Source organism: Hydra vulgaris, chromosome 10 (assembly GCF_038396675.1).
Source record: "Hydra vulgaris chromosome 10, alternate assembly HydraT2T_AEP".
NCBI lineage: Eukaryota > Metazoa > Cnidaria > Hydrozoa > Anthoathecata > Hydridae > Hydra > Hydra vulgaris.
In genome coordinates, this window is record NC_088929.1 from 4,066,636 (window position 1) to 4,093,516 (window position 26,881).

At 27.4% G+C, this 26,881-nt stretch overlaps 1 protein-coding gene across 5 annotated transcripts; it reads left to right on the forward strand.

Annotated features, from left to right (window-relative positions):
• Positions 1 to 319: 319 nt before the first annotated feature.
• Positions 320 to 26,881, forward strand: LOC136085735 (uncharacterized). Of its 5 annotated transcripts, none has more exons than XM_065807097.1 (8): positions 320 to 473; positions 5,496 to 5,587; positions 8,426 to 8,543; positions 12,126 to 12,185; positions 15,230 to 15,328; positions 19,087 to 19,216; positions 20,113 to 20,182; positions 26,091 to 26,677. In XM_065807097.1, exons 1-8 carry the CDS (start codon positions 428 to 430, stop codon positions 26,196 to 26,198), a joined length of 723 nt encoding a protein of 240 aa, XP_065663169.1. In that variant the 5' UTR covers positions 320 to 427; the 3' UTR covers positions 26,199 to 26,677. The 5 variants fall into 5 exon arrangements, with proteins under 5 accessions (XP_065663169.1, XP_065663168.1, XP_065663172.1 ...); XM_065807096.1 differs by having other exon boundaries at positions 8,405 to 8,543; positions 26,091 to 26,318; XM_065807100.1 differs by lacking the exon at positions 20,113 to 20,182 and having other exon boundaries at positions 8,405 to 8,543; positions 26,091 to 26,881.

Consider the following 26,881-nt stretch of genomic DNA (forward strand, 5'->3'; position numbering starts at 1 on the left):
TTTTTTACCCAACATAATCTGATAAATAAGCTTTATACGTATGTTTACTTGATGAAGTATTGATTGAAGTAAATGTGTACATACTTTTTTCACCATTCTAAAAATAAAATGAGATTAAATAAAATTTGGCGAGAACTTCAATTATTTTAGTAATAGACTACAAATTTTCTTGAAAAGGACGTATCGAGTCTAAATTTTCTTGAAAAAGACGTATCTAGTCTAAATTTTTTTAACTGAAAAGTATCTAGTCTAAATTTTTTCAACTGCCGAAATTAATAAGTATATAGAAACCATGTGTATTAATGCGTCACGTCAGGGCATGTTTGCATTGTTTTAATGTAAACTTGGTTTTATATAAATACTTGCACTTTTTATCTAAGATTATTTAAAGTTTATGCTTTAAATATTTTAACTTTAATCATTCATTATGAATATTTTGCAGTTTTGTTGCATCTTTATTAGCTTCAATTTTGGTAACAATATAACTTAAATATTTAGATTCTGTTATTACTGTTATTTTAAACTGTTATTTTAAACAAAATTATATTTATATAATATTATTAAAAATGATGTTATATAACATTATTAATACATACAACATATACATTATTAATAATGACTTTAATAGAAGTTGCTATATCGTGTTAGCATTATAACTGTTAACATTATCTGTATGATTAAAATTATTATTATAAAATGATTGTTTTAGCACATGTTCTTAAAAATTTCTACCAAATATTTTAATTCACTTTTTTTATTTAAGTTTTATTTTAATGAATTCCTTTTTGTTACGCTGTTGTCTCCTATGGCTTTATTCTACTATAGTGTATTTATATAAGCATTTGCTTACTAGTTTTGCTTATTTTTACAGCATAGGGCTTTTTCAGAAAAAGATGATAAAGATAGAGTTATGAAAGAAAAGATTGCTGTCTCATGTTAAACCTTCAGTCAAAGTAGTGGCACTCCTTTGCAGCAGCAAACTCAAATATATATATATATATATATATATATATATATATATATATATATATATATATATATATATATATATATATATATATATATATATATATATATATATATATATATATATATTTGTGTGGCTTGTGTTCATTTGGTTAGTCTCTTTCTCCATTCTGGGCCCATATACAGAAGGTCCTTTTTGAGTTTAGCCCAAGGGGGTTTTAATGCCAATTAAAAAACTACTCCACAAAAGTTTATATTTAATAAAGAGCAAAAATTTTATTTGAGTTTGATAATAATAAAAAAATCATGTTTGACAAAATATGGTCACAAAATATTTTGATTGCCATTATTGAATAAATGAATGCCAAATAATCAATTCCATTGCGTATATTCGTAATATTTTTGATGTCAATAATTTTACTTTTTAGTTTTTGTTCACTAGGGACCAGATTTTCTTGATAATTATGCTTATTTTTGATCTATTTATTTACAAAATGTCTTAACCACTTGTACAATTGCACAATTGAGTTAATCCTTATATGAGTCAATACAAAGCTAGATGTTTAATAGTCTTTACATTTGCCATAAAGTAAAATCTTCTGTTAAGGGCCTATGATAGCTAGGAAAAAAAAACATTTATATGGATTTTATGTTTCATAAATAATATTTCATCTATTAAGCTGGTGTAGATGTATACCTGTGTTACATTGTTTCCTGCCTAGGGTAATGAATGCTGGATCTTCTTGTCTCTACTCATAGATTTTTGCTTGTGCCTTTTTGATAGTGACTATGAAACTCTTCCTGTTATCTCCTAATGAGGGCATAGCTCTAAAACTTAGTTTAATGGTTCTAAAGGTGACTGCTTGCAAAGTTTCTAGTAAAATGCACTAGCTTTTAGAGAGACTGACTCCATCAACAAATGTAAAGTATCAGTATTAACAGTGCTATGTTGCACATAGATGGTGTCCCTGTTAGGGCCTAAAGTGTGCGCTGCGCTCTTTCAAAAATAGTCTTCTTGTATAAGTTGCCCTTATTATGTATTTCCATTTTATTATGTGATGTTTTTGATTTTTGTTACCTAAAAGGGTATTATTTTGAATCCATTCTACTTTTCTGGCATTATTTACAATTATCAAGTAAATTATGTTTGTTTTATAAGAAGTGGTTCTCTTATTTATATCTCTCTGAAATGTCGGATTTCAATGTATTAGTATAAAAAATATTTACAGCTTAAGTACATAATTGTATTGTTTTATTTGAGAACCATCTCATTGGATTGTAGTAACCTAAATTTACAACTTTAGTTTAATTATCAGTAACTTTCCATCAGTTGAATCTTAGGTCTTCCGAAATTCACCAGGCTTTTTTGTTCTTTTCAAAACTAATTTAGATTCAGCATAGCATGTATATAACATACATGTGTATGTATATAACATAAATTAAATTTTAGCTTTGTGTATGCCATTTTCAATAAATTATCGTTTTACATTTTCAATAAATTATCGTTTTCGCCACCCTAGAATTGTATTGTTTTATTTATGTTCTCTAAAAAATTCTCACCCACCTTTTTATTGAATCCCCCTCCTACCCAAACAAACTTTCCAATGTAACAAAAACAAAACAGAAATAAATAAATATATGGTTAAACTACCTTGGCTTACAAGAATAGGTTTAAAACATAAAAAAGAAATTATATGTTATCAGGGGTGCCGCCAGCATTTTTTGGTTTTTGAGCTAACTTCCAGACATCAAACACACCAAACATTTATATGTTTATACTTATGTCAAGTAAGGATGCTTTGCAAAAAATTCCGATGATTGGAGCTTGGGAACAAAAAAGCCCCAAAATTTTTTCTCCCCCTGCCCCAAACTTGAGAGCAATAAGTTGATGAAATATTTTTTGAACTATTTTCAATTAGACTAATATTATCAATAAATTTTAAATTTCATAGTAAAATATTTTAGCGTTCAAAAATTATGACCATATAAAGTACTCAGTTTGAGGGGGTTGCAAGTTTTATATTGTTATAATTTTTGAACACTGAAAGATTATACTATAAAACTTAAAATTAATGGATGAATATAAGTCTAGTTAAAAATAGTCCAAAAAATATTTCATCAACTTGTTGCTCTCAAGTTTGGGGCAGAAGAGACAACATTTTGGGGCTTTTATGTTCCCAAGCTCCAATCATCACAATTTTTTGCAAAGCATCCTTATTTAACACAACTATAAACATATAAATGTTTGGAGTTTGTTCCGTGTCTTGAAGTTAGCTATCTCAAAGACCAAAAAAATGCTGGCAGCGCCCCTGTATGTTATGTCAATAATTTTTACTACACCACCTACATTATTATCTTATGCAATTAACGGGTGATGCGGAAGTTATCGGACAAATCCTATTTTCATTATTTGAGCATAATAATTAGTTTTTGTGTTTTTATGTGTAGGCATAAACGTTCTATAAAATATAAACTTTATTATTTGAAACACAATTATTTAAAATGAGGTTAAATGCAGCTGAACAAGAATCTTTTCAAAAGCGACTAAAAATGTTTTTAGTAAATAAACCTAATATAAAAAAAAAAACAACGTAATTCTTTTTGAAAAGGAAGGATTTGCTCGAAGTACAATATATGATAACCTAAAAAGACTTGAAACTGTTCAATCGTTTTCTGATAGAAAGCACCCTGGTCGTCCGACATCCTGGACTAGAGAAAAGAAAGCAGAATTAACGAGACTTATCAACAATCGAAAAGGGGTCAGTCAGAGAAAAATAAGTATTAAATTCGGTGTAAATCAATGGACAATTGGTCGTCAGTTTAAAAAAATGAATATTAAATATAGAAAACGTGAAAAGACTCCAAAATACACTATAGAACAACAAATAAAGGCAAAGAAAAGAAGCAGGAAACTAGTTAACCAACTCTATAACACAAAATCGCTTCTAGCCATCGATGACAAAAAATACTTTTGTTTTGCAGGGGACAACATGCCTGGAAATTCTGGATACTACACAAACAACAAAAAGACATGCCCAGAAAGTGTTCATTTTATAGGAAAAGAGAAATTTCCAAAAAAATTATTAATGTGGATAGCCATATCTGACTGTGGTATGACCGAGCCATTGTTTTGCACTTCCAAGGCTGTAGCGATCAATTCATCAATCTATATTAATGAATGTTTAGAAACACGACTTCTTCCATTTATTCACAAGTATCATGGAGACTTTAACTATTTATTTTGGCCAGTTTTAGCAAGTTCTCATTATTCTAAAGAATCTCTAAATTGGATGGACCAATATGTCTATTACGTTGATAAAGAATCCAATCCCCCAAATGTGCATCAAGCATGACCAATTGAAAATTTTTGGGGACATTTGGCACAGAAGGTTTACGAGGGAGATTGGCAAGCCTTAACAGAGCAAGTTTTGATTGATCGCATTAAACTAAAACTACAAGGAATTGATTTAAACTTTTTACAGTCGCATATAAAAGGCGTCAGAGCAAAATTGAGATCAATTGCAGATGGTGGTGTTTTTTCATATAAAAAATAATATATTTTTTTAAAAGATAAATGCTTTATTTAAAAAAAATATAATAGTAGTTTGTTTGTTTTTATTTATAAATAAGTTATTGGCGTTTTTATTTTGTCCGATAACTTCCGCATCACCCATTAGTAAGCGACCGGGGTTGATATTTGACCGGGGCCAAGTTTGTGACCGGAGCTGCATTACTATTGATATTCCTTATAAATATATTGATGTTATTTAAAATTCATGATATATTTTATATAAAGGTATATATATCATCTCATCATCATCATCATCATCTCTACGTCATCATCTCTACATCATCATCTCTACATCATCATCATCATCATACTTATCATCATCATCATCATAATATCATCATCATCATAATATCATCATCATCATCATAATATCATCATTATCATCATCATAATATCATCATCATCATCATCATCATCAAGCATACAGTTGATGATGATGATTAAGATGATTATGATGATGATGACAATGATCATCATCATCATCTTAATCATGGGCATCATTATCATCTTCTCTGATACACACTATAAATATAATTACTACTCTCATACTCTCTCTAAGATCATTGCTTCTTTTCCTATCTTTTAAAGACACCATATATCCATCTGATCTACTTTGTCATTGTAAATATTTATGAATTATATTGTATTTGTATATATTATTTTTGTGACTTTTTCTTATATTTTCTTAAACTTTCATAAAAAAAACTCATAAATTTTCATAAAAAATACCCAAAAACTCTAGTAATTAATCACTTGAAATTTTTAATGTTTGCTTATATATTAATATAATTATAACTTTTTTTTTTAAAAAAAAAAATACTTTTGGGTGTTTAGAAAAAATTTAATTTTTTTGAAATCCACGTCTGTTTTTATATACAAAATAAATATAAAAATAAAAAGAATTTTTTAAAATTTGTTTTCGCAGATCTGCTACATAAGTAAAACAATTTTATTTTAGCTTTTACCAGTTTTTTGACAGAATTGTTTGAGCTGAACGACGAGCAACAGGAAAAGTTGCCAAATAAGAAATTTGGAGAAAGTATAAAAAAGGTAATTTTTTTATATTAATGCTTTTGTATATAAATTGCTTTAATTTGAATGGTAATAAAAAATTTTTCTTTTATATTTTGAATTCTCAAGTTCAATATAATGATAAATAAATTTAAAGTTGTTATTTAATAAAATGCTAAATATAACAAACTAAATATTAGTATAAATTTATACTATAAATTGTTTCAAATCTTTGATTAAATGTCTTACCTAACAAATTATTATTGATCTAAAAAAAAAATCATTCTCTTGGCTATAAATTAAAGTGTTAGTTAAATTTTTTTTAACTTCGACGATAAACCATTTTTCACAATTACTTTTTATATAAACCATTAGTTATTGATAGAAGAATTAAATAATGAATAATTTAAGTATTTAAAATCATACTTATTGATTGAGAATTAAGTTTCAATCAAGAAGATAATAACAAATAACTACACCTTTTCAAGATGTAATTGAGAACTTGTAATTAAGAAAAGTAAGATATAATTGGGAAATACAACATGTAATTTAGAAGTCGCAACATGTAATTAAGAAACACAACATGTAGTTAAAAAATTTTAAAATGTAATTGAGAAACCCAACATGTAAATAAGAAATCACAATATGTAATTTGAAAAACAAATGTTGTCATTAAGAAATCGTAATATGTAAATGAGAATACATTATTTGTCATTGCGAATTCAATGTAAGCTTAAAGGTCATTATAAAAGATCTTCTTGGACATGCATTTTAATAAGTTAATAATATCAATTAAATATAATATTAAATATGGAAGACGTTCAAGTTGGTGCTTAACTGATTATTGCAATGATTTTTAATGACGTTTAAATTTAAATTTTGAATTTTTATGTAAATAAATTATTTGTGTTTTATTTATTATTCATCTGAAATCTCAATTAAATTTTTCACAAACAAAAATAAAAGAAAGTTTTAATTGACACCCAATAGGATTTAAAATGCCTTTTTCATGACTTTTTGTATTTTATTGATACTATATTATTATTTCCAGCCTTAAATTGGTAGTGGTGTAGTGGTAAAGCGCTTGCTTCATAAGCGAGAGGTTCCGAGTTCGATCCCCACCACGTCCCTGGTAGTACCGTGCTCAACTTGTTTCTCCGCGCAGCGGCCTTGTTCGTCAAGGTTCGTGTTTCGGAGTTATAGAGTTGGGAGAGGGTTATAAACCACTATTAAGTAGCCTCCTCATCTGTAGTAGCCTTCTCAGACTTGAGGAGGTGAATAACAAAAAAAAAAAAAAAAAAAATTACAAAGTTTATTAGGACTACAAAATTCAAAATGCAAAGAACTTTGTATTCTTTATACATTTCTCGATTACAACTTTTATTTTCTTAATTACATCTTACGATTTCTTATTTACATTTTTTATGTTCTAAATTACATCTTACGTTTCTTAATTACAACTTTTATCTTCTCAATTAATCTTACGTTTCTTAATTACAAGTTCTCAATTATATTTGTAAAGGTGATTAAAATAACCTACATAGTAAAATATGTTCTTCTTTAGATAATGTAAAGAAAACATTTAGTAATAAAAAAACTGCTAAAACAGTTTGTTTTACCATAAAATCTAAGCAATGTCAGGAGTCAGGATTGATTCTCAGGATTGATAATAAATCAGGAAGATTGAAGACAATTAGATGCAATTAGGAAATATCAGGAGGAAAGATTGAGTTTATATATATATATACATATATATATATATATATATATATATATATATATATATATATATATATATATATATATATATTTTAATATATATATATTTTATATATATATATATATATATATATATATATATATATACATATATATATATATATATATATATATATATATATATATATATATATATATATATATATATATATATATATATATATATATATGATCCATTTTTTGTTAAAAAGGCTATTAAAAGGTAAGGGTAAAAAGTCAGCCAAATGCTAAACATGCTGAGTTCAATTTAACTTTTCAATTATTATCAGTTGTGTAATTTTTGTGACTAATCCCTTAATGGTTTAATAATTGAGGAGCCCATCTGCAAAACGCGTTAAGTCATAAAAATAAAAATTTTGAGTTAGTTCTATTTCCACATTTTATATACTTAAATCTATCATCTATTTAAATATTGGATCAATTAAAAAATTTATGGTCCTAAATATGGACAAAGAAAATATCAATTTCTGTTGATGCGCAATAAAAGTAGTTTAGTTTTTTGTTGTTTTCTCAAAATCAGTTTACTCAGACTTAGTGCATTTTGCAAATGGGCTCCTCAATTAAGCAAGATCTCATTAATGGAAGTTGCAATCTATTGCATCAATGGAATTCACTAAAAAGATGAGTTTTAACAGTTAAAATCAAAGACTATTGGCTGCAGAACATAAATTTTATGCTTGAGAAGAAGGAAAGTGTTATATCAGTATGTGATCAATAAGTTTATAAAAAAAGGTTTGTTGCATGAAAAAGAGGTTTATAAAGATTGTTGCCTTATTATTATTGAAATCTTTGCATAAATTTTTTTTTCATATTTTTATAATTTAAATGTAGTAATCATCTATGACCCGTGTTTAATTTATTCTGATAACTTTTTTTGTTTACTTACGTTACTAAACTTTAATTTTTTAACATTTTTTGTGTATTTTTTTGTTTATTCATCAATCATATTAATTAAATCAAATATTAAAATTGTTTATTTGTGTCATGGTAATAATTATTACAAAATAATATAGTTATTTGATAAATAGTTTACTGTTCTTTATAAGATGTTATTCATGTGTACTTGTTAAAACACAGGTTTCTTGTTTGTTTACAAAGGTACACATTTTTGAAAAGAATTTGAATAACTCTAAACAAAATGGAGCTGTTGATGGATTGGTGGAAAAAGAATTGAATCATTATTTTAATAAACTGAAAAATAGTACAGAGATTAGAAGTAATGCTAAGTTGCAAGTATTTTTAAATCAAATTTGTTTTTTGCATTTTATTTTTATTTTTAATTTTTTTTTTGTTGTTAAGATTGTTAGAGAACTACAAATTCCTAAAGAAATATAGTAAATAAATTCTGTATTAGAGCAAAGTGAAAGTTTTTAAATACATTTATGTGAACAGACTAGAAAAAGTTGTTTTATGTTGTAGTGAAGATCTTTATAAAGTTTGGTCAAAATAAACTTCAGGTTTTTGTGGTTTGCTAATTTGAATATGTTACATTAAGATTTTGTTTTGGGCTGAACACCTGAATTTTTAAAATAACTTTGATTAAACTTCTTTTTTTTTTTTTTTTTTTTTTTTATTTAGGTACCCCAAGAAGACCTAATGGTCTTGTCACAGAGCACTGCGGAAGTGCATTTAACCCAGAAGTTCATGCCTCCTTCCTTACCATGACGCGAAAATACGTCCAATGCTTGTTTCAAATCTGGAATCTCCTGCTTATAAAGCAGCGCTCTAATCACTGCGCCACCACCACACAAATTCAGAACATGCTCAAGAGTTATCATCTACTTTTTTAAAAATTTTATAAGTCTAAATAATATAAATATTATAAAATCTCTGTGCAATTTTTTGTCTGAACCATTGTTGTCACGTCAAAGTTCTCATATTTCCTTACCAGAGTGTAACCATTTATGTATCATTTACATATCTTTAAGTTGTAGAAGTTCAAATAAATAACAATCTCTTTGTTATTAATTTTAAGGTTCAAGCTTTTAAATAGAATAATAGTATTAAAATATTATTATTTAAAATACTTTTGAATAAAAGTTTAGCAGTTTTTAATTAGATAAATAATTTGATTCTGATACTAGTACCTAGTTCTCCTATCGAAAAAATAATTTTAGTTATTTTTATTCTGGTACTGGTAGCTAGTTGTCCGATTGACACAATAATTTTTTAATTCTTAAGTCTTTAATTAAGCTTTAGTTTAGACTTAATGTCTAAATTATTTTCCTTGAAAAGTTTTAAAATTGAAAGGGTTTAAACATTTTTTATACAAAAGAGTTTTAAGTTTGTTTGGACAGTAATGTTTTAAAAATTATTTATAAAATTCAGAGTGTGAAAAACTTAAAAATAAAGCCCAAAGAAAAAACAAATTGAAATTAAAAAAAAAATTGGACATTCTTCAGAACTCCATGCAATACTTTTATAAACAATTTTGATACAATGAGGCAATCCAAACCCTGTTTAGGTGTTTTTTGAATCACAGATTTGAATACTAAATAACCACAGATTTGAATACTAAATAAAAGATATATATAACCTAATAATATATATATATATAATATAAAACATGTTGTGAAACTATTTTTGTCAAAATAGCTTTTTACATATTTACAATATCACTGCCCAACAGTGATTTTGTTTTGGAACCAAAATTAGTTATTTCTTATGTATTTCCACCTGCTGAATTCAAAAATGACATTAAAAATGATATATTAGCTCTAGTTTAAGAAATAGAAGAAATATAAAATATTTATATAAATTTTCTCTCAAAGGTATAAATTTTCATTTTTTTTAAAAAAATGAAAATTTATACCTTTGTATTTAACTATCCATAATGTTTTATTCATGTTTAAAAGTTGTGATATTAGTTATATGCGTTTCCTAAGGTTTCTGGTCTAATCTATTCTTAGTTTTTTTTTCATTTACTTGTGTAAAGTTTGAAAAATCAACATGCCAGGAAGTGTGTAAATTTAGTTGACAATTTTGTTACATTTGTGGTGAAATAACATTTTCTTCACAGAAAAGAACTATGAGTATATATAGGAATATTTAAATATCCGAATCTTCCATCTGCTATTCAACCTATTCCACATTCAGATAGTTTACCAGTTCCTACTCCACCACAAAGTTGCGAGTTAGAAGCAGAAAATGAAGGCAGACATGAAATAGAAATAGAAGATAAAGAAGAAAACGAGCCTTCCACATCAAATGATCCTGATTTTGTGTTAAAATGATGTGCCACACAGATTATGTCAAGCAGAATTAGGTGATCTTGTTCGAGATCTGGACTTGTCACAGGAAAAAGCAGAATTTCTAGGGTCAAGACTAAAGAAGTAGAATTTCTCCAATTTGATGTCAAGATTTCACATTACAGAAAATGGCAGTCTGCTTTTTTTTTTTTTTTTTTGAGAAAAAAATAATCTTGCTGTTTGCATTGATATCTTTGGATTAATGTTTGTCTTAATTTGAACTATGATCCAACTGAATGGTGATTATTCTTAGACTTGTCTAAACTAAGCTTGAAAGCTGTATTACTGCACAATGGAAACCATCTTTCTTTTGATCTTATTGGCCATGCAATTCACATGATGATATATGAACATAAGAGTTTTCCTCAACTCAATTAATTACAATGAGCACAAATGGAAAATTTGTGGTGATTTAAAATTCATTGCTATACTTTTAGGAATGCAATTATGGTATACTAAATACTGCTGCTTTTTGTGTATGTGGGGCAGTAGAGACAGGAGTTCACATTATATAAAAGACTTGCCTGCAAGAAATCTCATCACAGATGAAATAAATGTTATTGCTGAACCACTCAAGGATCCAAAAGATGTTCTTCCACCATTACATATTAAGTTGGGTTTCTTGAAAATTTTTGTCAAAGGTATGAACAAAATAGGGCAGGCTTCTAGGTATTTAAGAAACAAATTTCCAAAAATAAGTGGTGCAAAAGTTAAAGAATATTTTTGTTAGGCCACAAATAGGTCAACTTATGAAGGATCCTGCATTTGACAAAGTTTTGAAGGGGCAAGAAAAGGAAACTTGGGAAGCTCTCAGGTGAGTGATTTGTGGATTTTTAGGCAACAAAAGAGATGGCAACTACATTCAGTTGTTAACAGTACTTCTGCCAAAATACCATCAACTTGGATGTAACATCTCCCTCCAGATTCATTTTCTCCACTCACACCTAGACTTCTTCCCCCTCCCCCTCCCCCTCCAGTTGTGGAGCTCTTAGTAATGAACATGGGAAAAGGTTTCACCAAGTTATTTCTGTAATGAGACAAAAATATCAGGGTCATTGGAAAGATTACTGTTGGTTTGTGTGTGGGGACACTCCTGAACTAGTCTTTAAAAGGAAAGCAAAAGTATCACAATCTTGTGACGATACCCCATATTCATCTTTATAACTATTAGCTTGATGATCATGATTTCTTTGTTTAAAACTGTTAGAATATATCTGTAATAAAAATAGCCAAATTTACTTTAAATATTATTAGAATAACTGAAATAAAAATTTATTGCTATTGTATATCTCAGAAATTAGTGCTAATAAAAAGTTTTAATTGTCATTTTCTTTTTTTTCAGCCCAAAATTAATATAATTTAAATAAAATTGCTGAAGACAAATAAAACTATTTTTTTTTGTTGCCCAGTGTTCTTTATAGATGTATTAGCAAAACTATTGTTTTTGAAATCTCCCTTATTTTCCCACTTTTCTCTGACATATCTTATGATAATGAATGAGTTATCTTATGATAAAAATTAAAATGTTAATTTTTTTTATATATATACAGCTCTTAAATCATCTGGGATTGAATATAAAGACTATCCTAAATTTGTAGCCACTATTCAGCGTAAGTTTAATGTAGAGTCTTTAGTATTTTAGTTATTTGTTTTTATATGAAAAATATTTAGAGCACCTTTTATATAATAAAATTATTTTTTTGTTTATTGTTTTTTATGAATTGAACTGTTTTGTTAAACAAGTTGAATGGTTTAGATAAAAAAAAAAAAAAGTTAAACATTGTGCCCTTCAAAGACATACTCAAAAAACTTGTTTACATTAAATTACTAACAACTTGGGGCCCAGGCCTGTTTTAATTTCAAGCAAAAAAGTTTAATAATTTAACAGAATAAAAAAAAAAATGTTTGCAAATTTAATAAATTAATTTAAGACAACTTTTAATTCTTTATTCCTCAGGCATATTTTAGTATTTTGCATGAGAAAATGGCAGGTACAGACATCTAAGTGAAAGCTCTGGCAAATTAATACAAGACTCTGAGTCAAGATACAAGTCTCTCTTTACTTAGTCAAATAATTGAATCTTTTAATTAGTGAAACTATAAATCACTTGTTAATATTGACATTTAAACGATGTCAATAATATTGACATGGATTAATACAAAGCACTAAAAGTTATTGATGGAGGTTAAAGGTGTGTTGCTGCAGCAAAGAAATACTATGTTGCTAATTTTTTTTTTACTGTTTAAAAAAAGAAGAAGAAATATTTGAGGCTGTTAAAAAAAAAGTCTTAGAAAATAGAAGAAGTGATAAGAAGGTTATGATTTGCATGAATGGTTAAAAACTACACATTACGCCAAGAGATAAAAGATATAGCGAAGAAAATAGCAAAAGAACTTAAGATTGCAAAGATTTAGATAGTCAAATAAAATTTGACTTGAGCAACCTTAATCAGAATGTAGAAAAACTGACCACAAGCCTAATTGCGAGAGGAGGAACAAATCAAGAATTAAAGATAAGTGATTTGGTCTTCAAAGAAGTTACAAAATTGATTTTCTTAGTAAGAGATTGAGAAAGACTGGCACTAGTGTCAAGCTAATCAGTATGATAAGTTAATTTAAACTCACTTAATTTTAACTTAAAGATTTTAATTCTATTTTTAAAGATTTAAAATCTTTAAGTTAAAAGAATGTAAAAACTTAAAACACTTTATAATCAAAATTTACACTTACACTCACTATATAGTACTCTGCTGTCATTTATGTTTTACATAACAGTAAAATTTGAAATAAATAGTGCAGTACAGTGCTGATGTACACTGCTGCTCATTATGTTTGCATAAAATACAGCAGCATGCTATTTAAATTGATTTCTTATGTTTTAATTTGAATAACTTCTTTTTTAATTATAATTTACATAAAAAACACCCGCCTTAATTATAAACAATATAAGTTATGATAACAAAAAATTATAGAAATACGTTTTTAAGATTATTATTAAATAAATTTAGAATTAAATTTGTTTTGCAATGCATATGCTAATTTTTTACCAAACTGCTAACCTAAATAATAACAACCTAAATAATAATAGCCTAAATAATGGTAACCTAAATTATGATAACCTAAATTTATGCATAAAAACATATTCTTAGGCTAGTAAAAATATCATATTTGTATAAACATGAATAATTTTGTTTTTTAATGTATATGCTTATTTTTAACTAACTGCTAACCTATATAATAACAACCTAAATAATGGTTAGCCAAAATTAGGTTAACACTAATAAATAATGGTAACCTAAATATATGCATAAATACATATGCTCAGGCTAGTAAAAAAATCATGTAATATATTATTTACATATTTTGTAAGAAAGCTTATAACTTATAAAATATTTTAGTTACTTTTAAAAATGACTAAAAAATTATATAGTGATAATAATATGGTGGTAAAAACTTATTTTTGCATTTTGCAGTGTTGCTATTTGACTATTAATCAATAAATCTTAAGTTATTTTAACAATGACATCTCTTATATAAAAAGATAAGAAAATAAATTTAAAAAAATAACAATCAAGCAGAGCATATTAAGAAGAAATTATTGAAATCAACAGATAAAATTTGGTTGGATGGTATCTGCTTAACAGTATTCTCTTTACCAGATCTCTCACTACTATAAGAGATGTCTACAGATTTTTTATAATTATACAAAAATAAACATTTTTCTAAACTTATATTGGTGTATTAAACATTTTTGAATTAAAAATAAAAAAAGTAATTAAGTACTTTAATCTAGTTTTGGGTACAAAAAGAATAATTTACAAATTAACATTAAAATGTATTAAAGCATTTTGGAATATTCCTGATATTCCTTGAAAGCAGTAAATATATTATTGAAAGTTTGTCGTTGAATGAAACTTTGATGTTATTCAATGAAACTTTGATGTTATTCAATGAAACTTTGATGTTGCTCAATGAAACTTTGATGTCGTTCAATGAAACTTTGATGCTGTTCAATGAAACTTTGATGTCGTTCAATAAAACTTTGATGCTGTTCAATGAAACTTTGATGTCGTTCAATGAAACTTTGATGTCGTTCCATAAAACTTTGTTTGTTGTTCAATGAAACTTTAATGTTGTTCAATGAAACTTTGTCATTCAATAAAAGTATCAACAGCAGTAAGGACTAAACTATCAAATATACAATACATCTAATAAAAAATTTCTGCAATACTAAGTTCTAAGTTGTTGTTTTCCCTCAATTTTTCATAAGCATAAGATGTTAAAAATTATGTTTTTTAGGTGGTGTTAAAAATATGAAAACTTTATTCTGTCAATCTTTTATTAGTAACAGTTTATATATCAGTTCGATTTCAACAAATTACAATTCCCCCCACCTCATAAAAAAAACTAAAAAATACTGCTTTAAAAGAACCTAGTACCTGTAGATCTGTAACTGCTTTGACTCTCAGAAACTCGGCAAGCTCTCTATCTCCCCTAACCTTTCACCTCTTTCCTGTGTGTGTCCCTGCTGGCAGTCTTAATAGAGCACAGTTTGAATAGTTGTGTTGAATGAATTAAATTTTACTGAGCAAGTTGTTGTGAAATAGGGATTTTTTTTTTTATTCAACTTTTTTAATATAATTGGTTGTTATAGATTGGATAGAAGGCACATCTAATGGAGAAAATGATATTTACAAGGAACTGTTTTTAAATGATCATAAACAAGAAAATGAAATGTTTATCGACCCAAAAGGTAATTTTCTATAATAGAAAGTTTCTTTTATTGCATCATTATTTTTGTATTGCATCATTCTTTTTTATAATCCTTCATATATGCAAATATTGAATTTATATAATTGGACTTGAGCAGTGCTTTCTAATTGACATTTAACAGAACTGCTTAAAATTTCAATTTTGATGTAGCAATAAAAAAACCTGGTTCACTATATTTAAACTTAATTTCAAGATTGAAGTATCTAATATAGAATCCTTGTCATTAAGTTATATGTTTCTAGTCAGGATTTCTAGCCAGTAAGTTATATGTTTCTAGTCAAAATTTCTGGTTAGTAAGTTATATGTTTCTAGTCAGCAAGTTATATGTTTCTAGTCAAAATTTCTGGTCAGTAAGTTGTATGTTTCTATTCAGTAAGTTATATGTTTCTAGTCAGTAAATAACAATAAACTGTATGTGGGATAGTAAACTAATGGTAGATTACTTGACTCACAATCAAGATGTTTTTGGTAACTTGATTCATGTTTTAAAGTTTTGTTTATTAATAAAAAAATAAAAGTAAAATAAATAAAAAAAAGCAGTCTTGATTGCATTGGCTTCCTCTGAAGCCATGTGATTGTAAATTTGTTTATAAAGATGAAAAAAGTCATTTTTTTCAATTATTTTATAGGACTTCAGTCATATTAATAACTCCTCAGACTTAGCCAAATAGATAGTCTAAAGTAAATAGATATGTATACTATATACATATTGGGGCCTACATGGCAATTACTTAAAGAAAGCTCTTACATTTATAATGACAGTAAAGAGATCTTGATGACTCAATGAGTCAAAACTTATTGGAAATTATTTTCTAATAAACTATTCCGAAATTCAGATCTGTTTACAAAGTTTTTTTCTCTAAAGTTTTAGAAATCTTTAAAAATTCAGAGCTGTTTGAAACTTTCAAAGGGATCCCAAACCTCCAAGACATGTTGTGTTCATATTAAAGAGAATGATAAAAAAAATGTTTGGGCTAAGTTTTTTTTGAATAAAACAAGAATAAATGCATATCAAGAAAAAAAAAAAATTTTATTCGAAGCTCACCTTCTCCATTTTGTTATGGGCCAAAAAGTCACCATAATATATGCCGCAATCTACAGACTTGATAATTTATCCAAGTGCGTTTTATTCCTAAGAGTTTCAGTACATGACGTCATTCATGACATCATTGATTTTTTTGTTTGTGTAAAAGATTGATTATGTAAACAAACTAAAATCAATGACATCATGTACTAAAACTCTTAGAAATAAAATGCACTTGAATAAATTATTAAGTCTGTAGATTGCGGCGTATATTATGCTGACTTAACCCTACAACAAAACAAAGAAAGCAAGCTTCGACTAAAATAAAAAAGTTAATTTTTCTTGGTATGCATTTATTCATTTGTTTTAATCAAAAAAGTGTCTTTGAGGTTTGGGATCCCCTTAATGAATTAAAATTTTCAAAATCTTTTAAAAGTCAAAGGTATTTGAAGCTTCGTTTCCAAAATTTATTTCATGTTTTTATGGTGTTGTTTTTTTGTTTGTTTTTTATAATTTACTTCAAACAAAGCTGTTAGCAACCACTATTTAAGTTGAGACCAGAAAGCAGTTACAGAGCAAGCAAACAGTTGACAGAAGGTTTAAAAAGCTGTAAATTGAATGAATTAGGATATGAATTGATATAGAAGAAAATTTTTAAGCACTGATGTGACAAGGCCTTAAGCATGGATGCTTAACTTTTTTTACTGTGCTATTCCATAAAAGGGTCAATAAAGGATTTTTAAAGGTTGAGATAAAATCTAATCCTCAAAATATGAGAGATTATGAGATTAGTAGTCTGAGATTAATGACCTTTTTCTTAGACAATTCTTTTTGAAACAATTTCTTGCAATATTAAAAATTCTTTTGTTTTCATGAGATTTGTTCAGTTTCATTCATGAGAAGGTTCAATAATATTTTAGTCAAGTTTTGAGCTACTGCCAAATACAAAAGTTATGGAGGAAATTTTTTATTTTAAATTTTTCTTATTAGCCTTTTACAAGGTATTAGTAACAAAGGAGGAGGGATGATTTCTTAATGGAGATTACAGACTGAGTGCAAAGAAAGGTTGAAAACAGGAAGCACAAACTAGTTAGGGATGAGAAGTAGTTTGGGTTGTTTGAAATACAAGTCATTAGGTGATCTAAATAAGAGATTGAGTAAGAAAAAATCTTTAGTTGACATGACATTAGAGCTTATAGTGTCAACAGGATCAGTGGTAATAGAGTCAAGCTATTAAATAAAAATTTATTAATATTAGAGTACCAACACTGATAAACAAGACAAAGGTTTTGAACAGTTTGATCAGGAAAATTTGAAAAAGTGCTGTCTTGGGAATAAGAAGATGTTTAACGGAAGCACATAAAAGTATATTATAGAATTCAAACTTGATTTCAAACCAAATAAGTGAGTTGAGTACAGTCAAGAATGAGTCTTTGCGAATCCGAGCAAAACTGTGCCATCAGCACTGAGATCCAAAGATTAAACAGTTGTATCAGTCTTTTAATGAGCAAGTAGGTTTGGTGAATTTTGCAAAAGGCGAAGTTGGACAGATAAAAAAGTTACAGAACACAAAAGCAGCAATATATTACTGGAAACGAATTATTGTAGTTTTTATTACCAGAAACAAATTAATTTTGACCCTTTACTGAAGCAAATTACTGAAAATGATTGCTGGAAGAGTATACTGACAACAGGCAATAATAGACAATAGCTAGACTGACTGATTGTTTAGGCTACAACTGGAAACATCCAATTACAATTGAGATCATAAAAAATGTTGCTTTTTTTATGTTTTCTTATTTGATTTTTTCTGAAAAAATGCTTTTTGTGACTATACATTCTATGCATTCTATCACACTCTATCCATTCTATCACACTCTATCCATTCTATCACACTCTATCCATTCTATCACACTCTATCCATTCTATCACACTCTATCCATTCTATCACACTCTATCCATTCTATCACACTCTATCCATTCTATCACACTCTATCCATTCTATCACACTCTATCCATTCTATCACACTCTATCCATTCTATCACACTCTATCCATTCTATCACACTCTATCCATTCTATCACACTCTATCCATTCTATCACACTCTATCCATTCTATCACACTCTATCCATTCTATCACACTCTATCCATTCTATCACACTCTATCACATTCTATCCATTCTATCACACTCTATCCATTCTATCACACTCTATCACATTCTATCCATTCTATCACACTCTATCACATTCTATCCATTCTATCACACTCTATCCATTCTATCACATTCTATCCATTCTATCACACTCTATCCATTCTATCCATTCTATCACATTCTATCCATTTCTTTACATTCTATCCATTCTATCACACTCTATCCATTCTATCACATTCTATCCATTCTATCACACTCTATCCATTCTATCACATTCTATCCATTCTATCACACTCTATCCATTTCTTTACATTCTGATTTGTGTGCATATTTTATACATAGAGTAACAAAAAAAAGTTATTCATTTTGATTTGCTTTATCTAGTTACCACCTGATATGCATAAAATGATGGTTTGTCGTTTCTTTTTTTTTCTTTTTTTTAATATACAGGTGCTAAAAGGTTTTATTATATTGTAATAATCCCAAAATAATATTTGATCCCAGGGAATTAAAACTTTAACAAGATTGCATGTTTTATTATTGTTTAAAAATACTTTTAGATGCAAAAGAAAAAGAAATGGAAGAATGGGTTAAAAAAAACTTTGTGAAAGAGCACACAGAGTACAATAGATTTTCAAAAGATGAAGCTCATAATGTAAATAAAAACACTTTGGAAATTCAAGATAAAAGGTTATTAATAGTTGATGATTTTATTTTTGTTGCAGAAGGTAATTTTAATTTGTATTTTTGAAATTATTGATAGTGGAAAAATTTATAATTACATTTGTTTTCCTACAAAAAAAAAAGTAAATGACTGTTATGGTGAAAATGAAATGAACCGTTAGAGGGCTGTGTACAAATGTGATTAAAATGTTAACATAGAGTACAACCAAGTATTGTCAAGTAATACACAACCTTTATTGAATTTTATGTTGTATTTTATAATTATATCTTTTTATTATTTTTAATTATATTAATTATAAAATGCATCTAATACTAAAATGTTAATAATCAAAGTTTATAATTATTTAATTCATGATTTTTGCTTGGAAACTGAATCAACTATATGGTTGGTAAACAGGGGAAATAAGTCCATTTTTGGCAGTATTGGGTAATTTATACCGCTACTTAGTATTTTAAATTCTCTTTTGTTTGATATACCACAAAAATTTAATAAATCAATTATTTATGAGTTAAGATTTTTTATTTCAACAATTACACAAAAACTTATTATTTTAACTATTACGCAAAAACTTATTTGTTCATTGTCTCGAAATGATGTTTTTGGACTTTATTGGTTTCCCTTTTATACCAACGATATATTAGAGTACCACATACGATATATTAGATGATACCTCATACAATATATTAGATGATACCTCATACGATATATTAGAGGATACCTCATACTATATATTAGATGATACCTTATACAGTATATTAGATGATACCTCATATGATATATTAGATGATACCTCATACAATATATTAGATGATACCTCATACGATATTTTAGATGATACCTCATGCAATAATACATTATATCTTCATGTTTTGAGTATTATTTTTTTATTTTTTTTAATCAGGTCAAGCTTGTTAAAAAAAACAGAACAAAGGTTTAACAAGAAATATAGAAAAATGGGCGAAATTCTTCAAGTAATATTTTGTATTGCTGCTGACATTCGTTGACACATTATTATGTAGTGGAAGTTTGTGCACATAAGACTGGCCTCTTCAATGCCCCAAACTTGTCCAGAAATAGTGAAACTAGTATGATCACATCTCTATACTAATTAATTTGTATTAATTGGTAATGACTTAAAATATAAAAGTATGTCATGTAGAAGAATTTAAAAATTAGCGGCCCTTGGTACAATAAGCTTTTTTTAATTATACCTATGGTCACCAGCAATTAGAACTAGGTACAAAAAGGTTTTTTTAATTATAGTTAAAATTCAAGGCCTTAGACTTGTCTAAAAATGATGAAACTGATAAGTAATCTATACTAATTACTTTGTGTTAGTATAAGTATATTTACTAAAACTATAAAAGAACGATCATGTAGAAGGGATTAAAAATTAATGGCCCTAGGTACCATAAGCTTTTTTTTCAGTTGAACCTAAGGCCACTAGCTAATGTGCCTAAGGCCGCTCTCTGAAAGTTAGGTTTAACTCCATAATAAGTTGTTAAAAAAGACATAAATTTTATTAAAAATTTGTTTAATCTTTGGAACTTCCAACATTTAAAAGCTTTAATCATGGTTCTATTTAAATCAAAGATTTTGAAATAAGTTTTCCTTTTTTTCCCTTTTTTTGTTACATGTTGAAGTGCAATAGTATTTCTTTTTGGAGTGACAGTGAGAATTTGGCGCCGAGAATTAGGCTCTTGGTTTTCTATCTTCTCTTTTAGATAAACAAAATTTTGCTTTTGGAAAGATCTGTTCTTGTTTTATACATGAAATAGACTTTGATGGAGAAAAGTTTGTTTCTAAAGCTGGAAAAACATATAGTTTTTGAAGTTTTGGAAACTTTTCAACTCTTGGAAAAATTATCACAAGGGGTATAGAATTTACAATTTCATTCACACACCTAATAATAGTTATATTAGTTCCTCATTTCACCAGAAGTTAAGCTCCTAATCTGTTTTTTGTTTTTTGGGGCAGCAACCTTAATAGGTGTGTGCACATTTGTAATTACTGATTCATCCATATCAAAAATGCATTCAGGCAAAAACATTCATCTTTATTCATCTTTAGAAAATAACACCTCATAAATAAAATTTTGAACAAAATTTAAAAATTAATATTTTAAGAACTAATAAGTTTTATAATTTAATATTTCAACTGTTAATATGTTAGTATACGTAGTTTATAAATATATTAAAATAATTATTTCAAATACCATATTTAGCAATATTATAAAGTTTTCTTGAAAGATGTTTTATTTGAGTAAGGAAAACTTCTTTATTCATCTTTGAATAACAATATCTAATTCTTGCTTCAAGCTCTTCCAAATTCTCAGCTCTTCAATTATTCTCGTACACTAGCCGTTTTAAATTTCCCCAAAAGTTTTCAATTGGTCTTCTGCTTCTGGAACGTTAGCTGGGTTTATATCTTTGGGTACAACTTTGATTTTTTTCAGTTTTAAAAAGTCGATGACCGACTTTGCTTTAAGTGATCGAGCTAGATCAGGCCAGAAAATAAACTCATTGTTTTTTTTATAGCATTCTGATACTAGAGGAAGTAAAGTTTTTTCTACTATCTCTTTATAAGTGTACTGGTTAACTGCCTGCTTACTGTGATGAATATAAAGAGGCTTATTCCACTGGGGCTGATGCAATAAGAAACTAAGAGCTTGTCCTCGTACTTTTTACGCAAAAAAAATCTTACTTGGTCAGAACATTGAGATGGATCAGCGGCATAAAACCTATCAACCAGCTAATGTATATTGTTTAAGGTAAAATAGCTTTCATCATCCATAACAAAATCCAAGTTTTTATAGTTTTCGTACAATTTACGACATTTAGGATGCATAGCTTTCTTCAGCTGATGGCAACAATCTGGGCGATTTGTTTTTTTGAAAGTTCAAATGTTAGTTTTTAATACTTGGGAAATTCGAGTTTGACTACAGTTAAAAACTTGAGCTACTTTCTTTTGGGAGTACCCTGACTTATTTTCAAAAAATGCAGCAATCTTTTAAATATTTTCTTTAGTAGCTACCTTAGCGATTCCACCACTTCCAACTTTTCTTTTTAGAGATCCATTCTCCAATTTTACAATTTTATCGTAGGCAGTTGATCTGGGTAAACCCCATTCCATAAACTGCTTAGCAACAAACGCTTTACCTTTTTCTCAATTTTTTTGGGAAAAAATTTCCATAATTTTTTCGAGGTCCTTTACTTTGACTATTTTATTTTCAATATTTAAATAAATATTTTTAACTTAATTAAATTAAATTTAAATAGATTATAAAATCCTCTTTCAAATTAGTATAAAGGTTTTTTGCGTGCATGAAATAAATTACATAATAAATGCAATTAAAGTTTGTCCAAAATTTTATTTATAGGGTGTTACATTCCAAATAGCACATCAGTTAAAATATTGACATTTTGGTTCAGTATTTTCAGATTAACAAAAGTTCTTCTTTTGTCAATCTGAAATGTTTTGTCTTCTGATAAAAGTTTATATGACTTTGCAGTGTTGCTCAGCTAATGTTAAAATGTTGTGTTGCAGTCCTTACTGAAAATCTATGCTTCATTACTGCTTCTGCAGTAAGAGTTGTACTATCGGCATTAGGTTTTGAATGCTTTTTATCTGTTTATTTTAGGCATCAAAAAAATGGCTTTATAAAATCACAAGATTTCAAAAAAATTCAAAATACCTATGATTTAAAAAGTAAATATTAAAATTTTTTCAAGATATTTACAAAAAGTGTGTAGCACTTTTTTTCATTAAGTAACACAATTTGATTTAAATAAATAAAAAAATTGAATAATAGTTTTGAGCAAAATTGACACAAAAGTCTACACCTAAAATGGTAATTCCAAAACAACCGTGAAAAAAAACACTGAACCAATCGAATTTCAACAATTTACCTCGTGATCAAACAAATTCTTTATCAGAGAAACATGTATATTAGCCCTAGTACAAAACTTGATAGTCTCATGAAAAACGTCATCTATTATTAAACTCGCATTGGGAAGAAGAAGATTGAGAATCAAAACTATTATTGACAAATAATAGTTTCATCGCATTTAGTACAAACAATAGAATTTGTACTAAATGCGATGTTCAATAATAGTTTTGATTCTCAATCTTCTTCTTCCCAATCCGAGTTTGATAATAGATGAGGTTTTTCATGAGACTATCAAGTTTTGTACTAAGGCCAATATACAAGTTTCTCTGATAAAGAATTTGTTTTAAAATTATATTGTTTGAGTAACAAACAATATAATATATAAGAACCTTTAAAAAAGCGTTTCCTCTAGTATTGTAAAGCAATACAAAATACCAGCAGCAAAACTGTATTTTAAACAATCAAAAAGTGTTTTCCGATTATAACTTGTTGTGGCTACGTTCTCTGATTAAAAATTAAATTCTATCTGATTAAAGATTAACCCTTTAACAGTCCATGCCGTAATAATACGCAAATCCAAAGTGGTTTCTAAATGTCCATGCCGTAATATTACACAAACTAAAAGTGGTTCCTAAATGTCCATGCCGTAATATTATCTCCTCATAATTTATTTCTTTTTATGAGTAATTATACTTCTAATCGTCTCAAAATTTATTACTGCATAATTAATAAGCTATTTATTCAATAATTTACTTTTACACATGTTCACTTTTATTTTAAATATGGCAGACAATCAAGTTTTTTCAGTTCAAAAATCATTAACTAAAAAGCGAATATTTACTCACGAGGAAATAGAAAATTATATATTCGATAAAAACGAGGAGTTGAGTGCGGTTTCAGAAGAAGAGTATAGAAGAAGAGTTTATCTGATGTTTCTGATGAAAAAAATTCCGAACCAGAGATATTAGAGTTAAGTTTAGAAGTAGAAATGCCTGCATTGGTCCATGTTCTTAGTTCTAGTGACAATTCCTTAGAAAATGTAATTCCTGGCTCATACATACCGATTTGGAAATCTGAACCTTCAAATAATAGAGTTCACCCCTTTGAATTTACCGGTATTTCTGGGTGCAATCAAGATATAGACAAAAATGATCCTCTTTATTTGTTTGAGCTTTACTTTACAGATGAAATTTGTGAGTTTATTGTTAATGAAACTAATCGATATGCTTCCCAAACTATAAATAAAAAATAATTATCAGTTAAATCCAGAATGATGCGTTGGTTGCCTGTGACAGTTTCAGAGGTCAGACAATATATTGCAATTTTTTTATATCAAGGAGTACTTTGGAAGCCCATGTATGAAATGTATTACACCACAAATCCATTATTTGCAAGTGCTGGTATTAAGTGGTTGTTATCTTATAACAAGTTCAAGTTAATCGATAAGTTTATTTATTTTGTTGATTCTACCACATTACCAAATAAATATCCTGTTTTATCCAAAATAAGCACAGTATGGGATTATTTGACAAAAAAATTCCAAGAGGTGTATACACCTACACAAAATATATCAATTGATGAATCACTTTTGTTGTGGAAAGGTAGACTTTCTTGGAAACAGTGTATTCGCTGCAAAAGTGCCAGATTTGGTATAATAACTTTTTTCATTATGCAAGTCAGATTTAGGATATGTATGGAAATCCATTTTATATACAGCATCTGAGCTGACTAATACTTTAAGTTCAGATTATCGCTACGTTGCAACAAAAATTGTTATGTTTCTTATGGATGGCTTACTTGATCAGGGTTACAAACTTTACATTGACAACTGGCATTCTTCCTACGAGCTTTCATCAGTATTATTGCTAAGATCTACAGATACCATAGGAACACTACGAAAAAACAGAATGGTTTACCTATTTCTATCAATAAAAAGTTAAAAAAAAAATGAACGCAAAGTTCTTTACAAAGAAAAAACAAATATCATGATAACACATTGGAAAGATAAAAAGGATGTTTATACCATGTCAACTTGCACTATTGATGGGGTTAAAAATGTTTTAAGAGCTGGGAAAGAAAAGTTAGTTCCATTAGTTATTGATGATTATAATCAAAATATGGGAGGCGTAGATAGAAGTGACCAAATGATGATATTATACGAAGTTAAAAGAAAAAGGGTAAAAAAGTGGTACAAGAAAGTGTTTACTCATTTAATTAATCAAGCAACATTTAATACACAAATAATTTGTAAAAAAATGGGTCGTAATATGACACCTTTAAACTTTAGAACAATGTTAATCACATCGATGATTCAACGGTATGGCCAACAGCCAAAAAAATCTCACTCTAGATTGGTAGCAAACAACCCCTTACAATTGATTGACCGACATTTTCCATCATATGTGCCAGCGTCTGAAAAAAAAATTAATGCTCAGAGAAGGTGTGTGGTATGTTACAAACACAAAATAAGAAAAGAATGTGATATTTGTGCAGCTCCATATTTTATGACTTTTCACACAAAGACTGAATATTAGACTGAAAATTTTCTATTATTATAGTATGGTTATAAATTCTTATACATGAATAATATTGTTTTTTAGTGTTTAATAGTGTTAAAATAGTAAAAACTTATTTTTAATTTAAAAGTAAAAAAACGAAGTTTTTAAAAAGCCGGGACGTTTAGAGACCACTTCAAAAAAAAACGCAAAACTTTATAGCGACCGTTTTTTAGAAAACGCGCGGACTGTTAAAGGGTTAAAAAAATAAAAAAATTTCATAACTAATTGAAAAACGTAACTAAACACATAATTGAGAAGCTTAGGACTTTATAGTTTTTAAATAAAATGGGGTGGCAAGGAGACCCTAGAAACACAAACTTCCTCTACTCATTTACTACCTTATTATTACTCGTTTACTAACTAATATGTTATTAAGTACTTGTTTACTAACTAAAGTGTTTTTGTTATTTATTTTTACAGGTTTTTTTTTAGAAAAATAATTCTACTGAACTTTTGGACAATAAAAATCAATGGCGACAAACAAAAGGTATTTTGGAACAACGGATGAATAAAATTGCGAAATTAATCGGGGAAAAGTGACAATAATGTTTTGCTTTTTATTGTTTTTTTGTTTTATTTTTTTACTATGTATATATTTTTTTACAAAGCTATTTATGTAATTTATTTGTTTTATTTATTTTTTCTTTTTTATTCATTAAACTAAATATTAATTCATTTTCTTATTTGTCATTTTTAAAGATATAAGTTTATTTTTACTTGTATTTCAAGGACATTTTTTTGTCCCAAGTTTTTTATATCTTATGACATGTTGTTTTGAACTTTTTTTTCTCTTTAATTTATTTATTTCGCTTTCATTTTATTTAAACCTTTTTTATATTTATCAAATTTTTTCTATAGATATAACAAATAATAATAGCAACAATTTAAATATAACAAATAATAACAACAATAAATTTAAGTTTAATATAATTTTATCCGGTGGTAGAGGTAGTTTTATTCTCTAAACATGATGTAAATGTTTTTTTGTATAATTTAAACATGAATAATTTTTTAAATGACTTGATCTGATTTTTCTAGCCAGATAAATCACTTTTTAAATCATTTAAATTTTATTATATTTAAAAACACTAAATTAGGAAATTTTAGGCAATAATAATAACTTAATATCATTCATTATGTTTTTGAACTCTATTGTCCAATGTATAATGTGATTTTTTCTGTGTTAACAAAAATTTCTAGAATATATGAAATTTAAATTATTA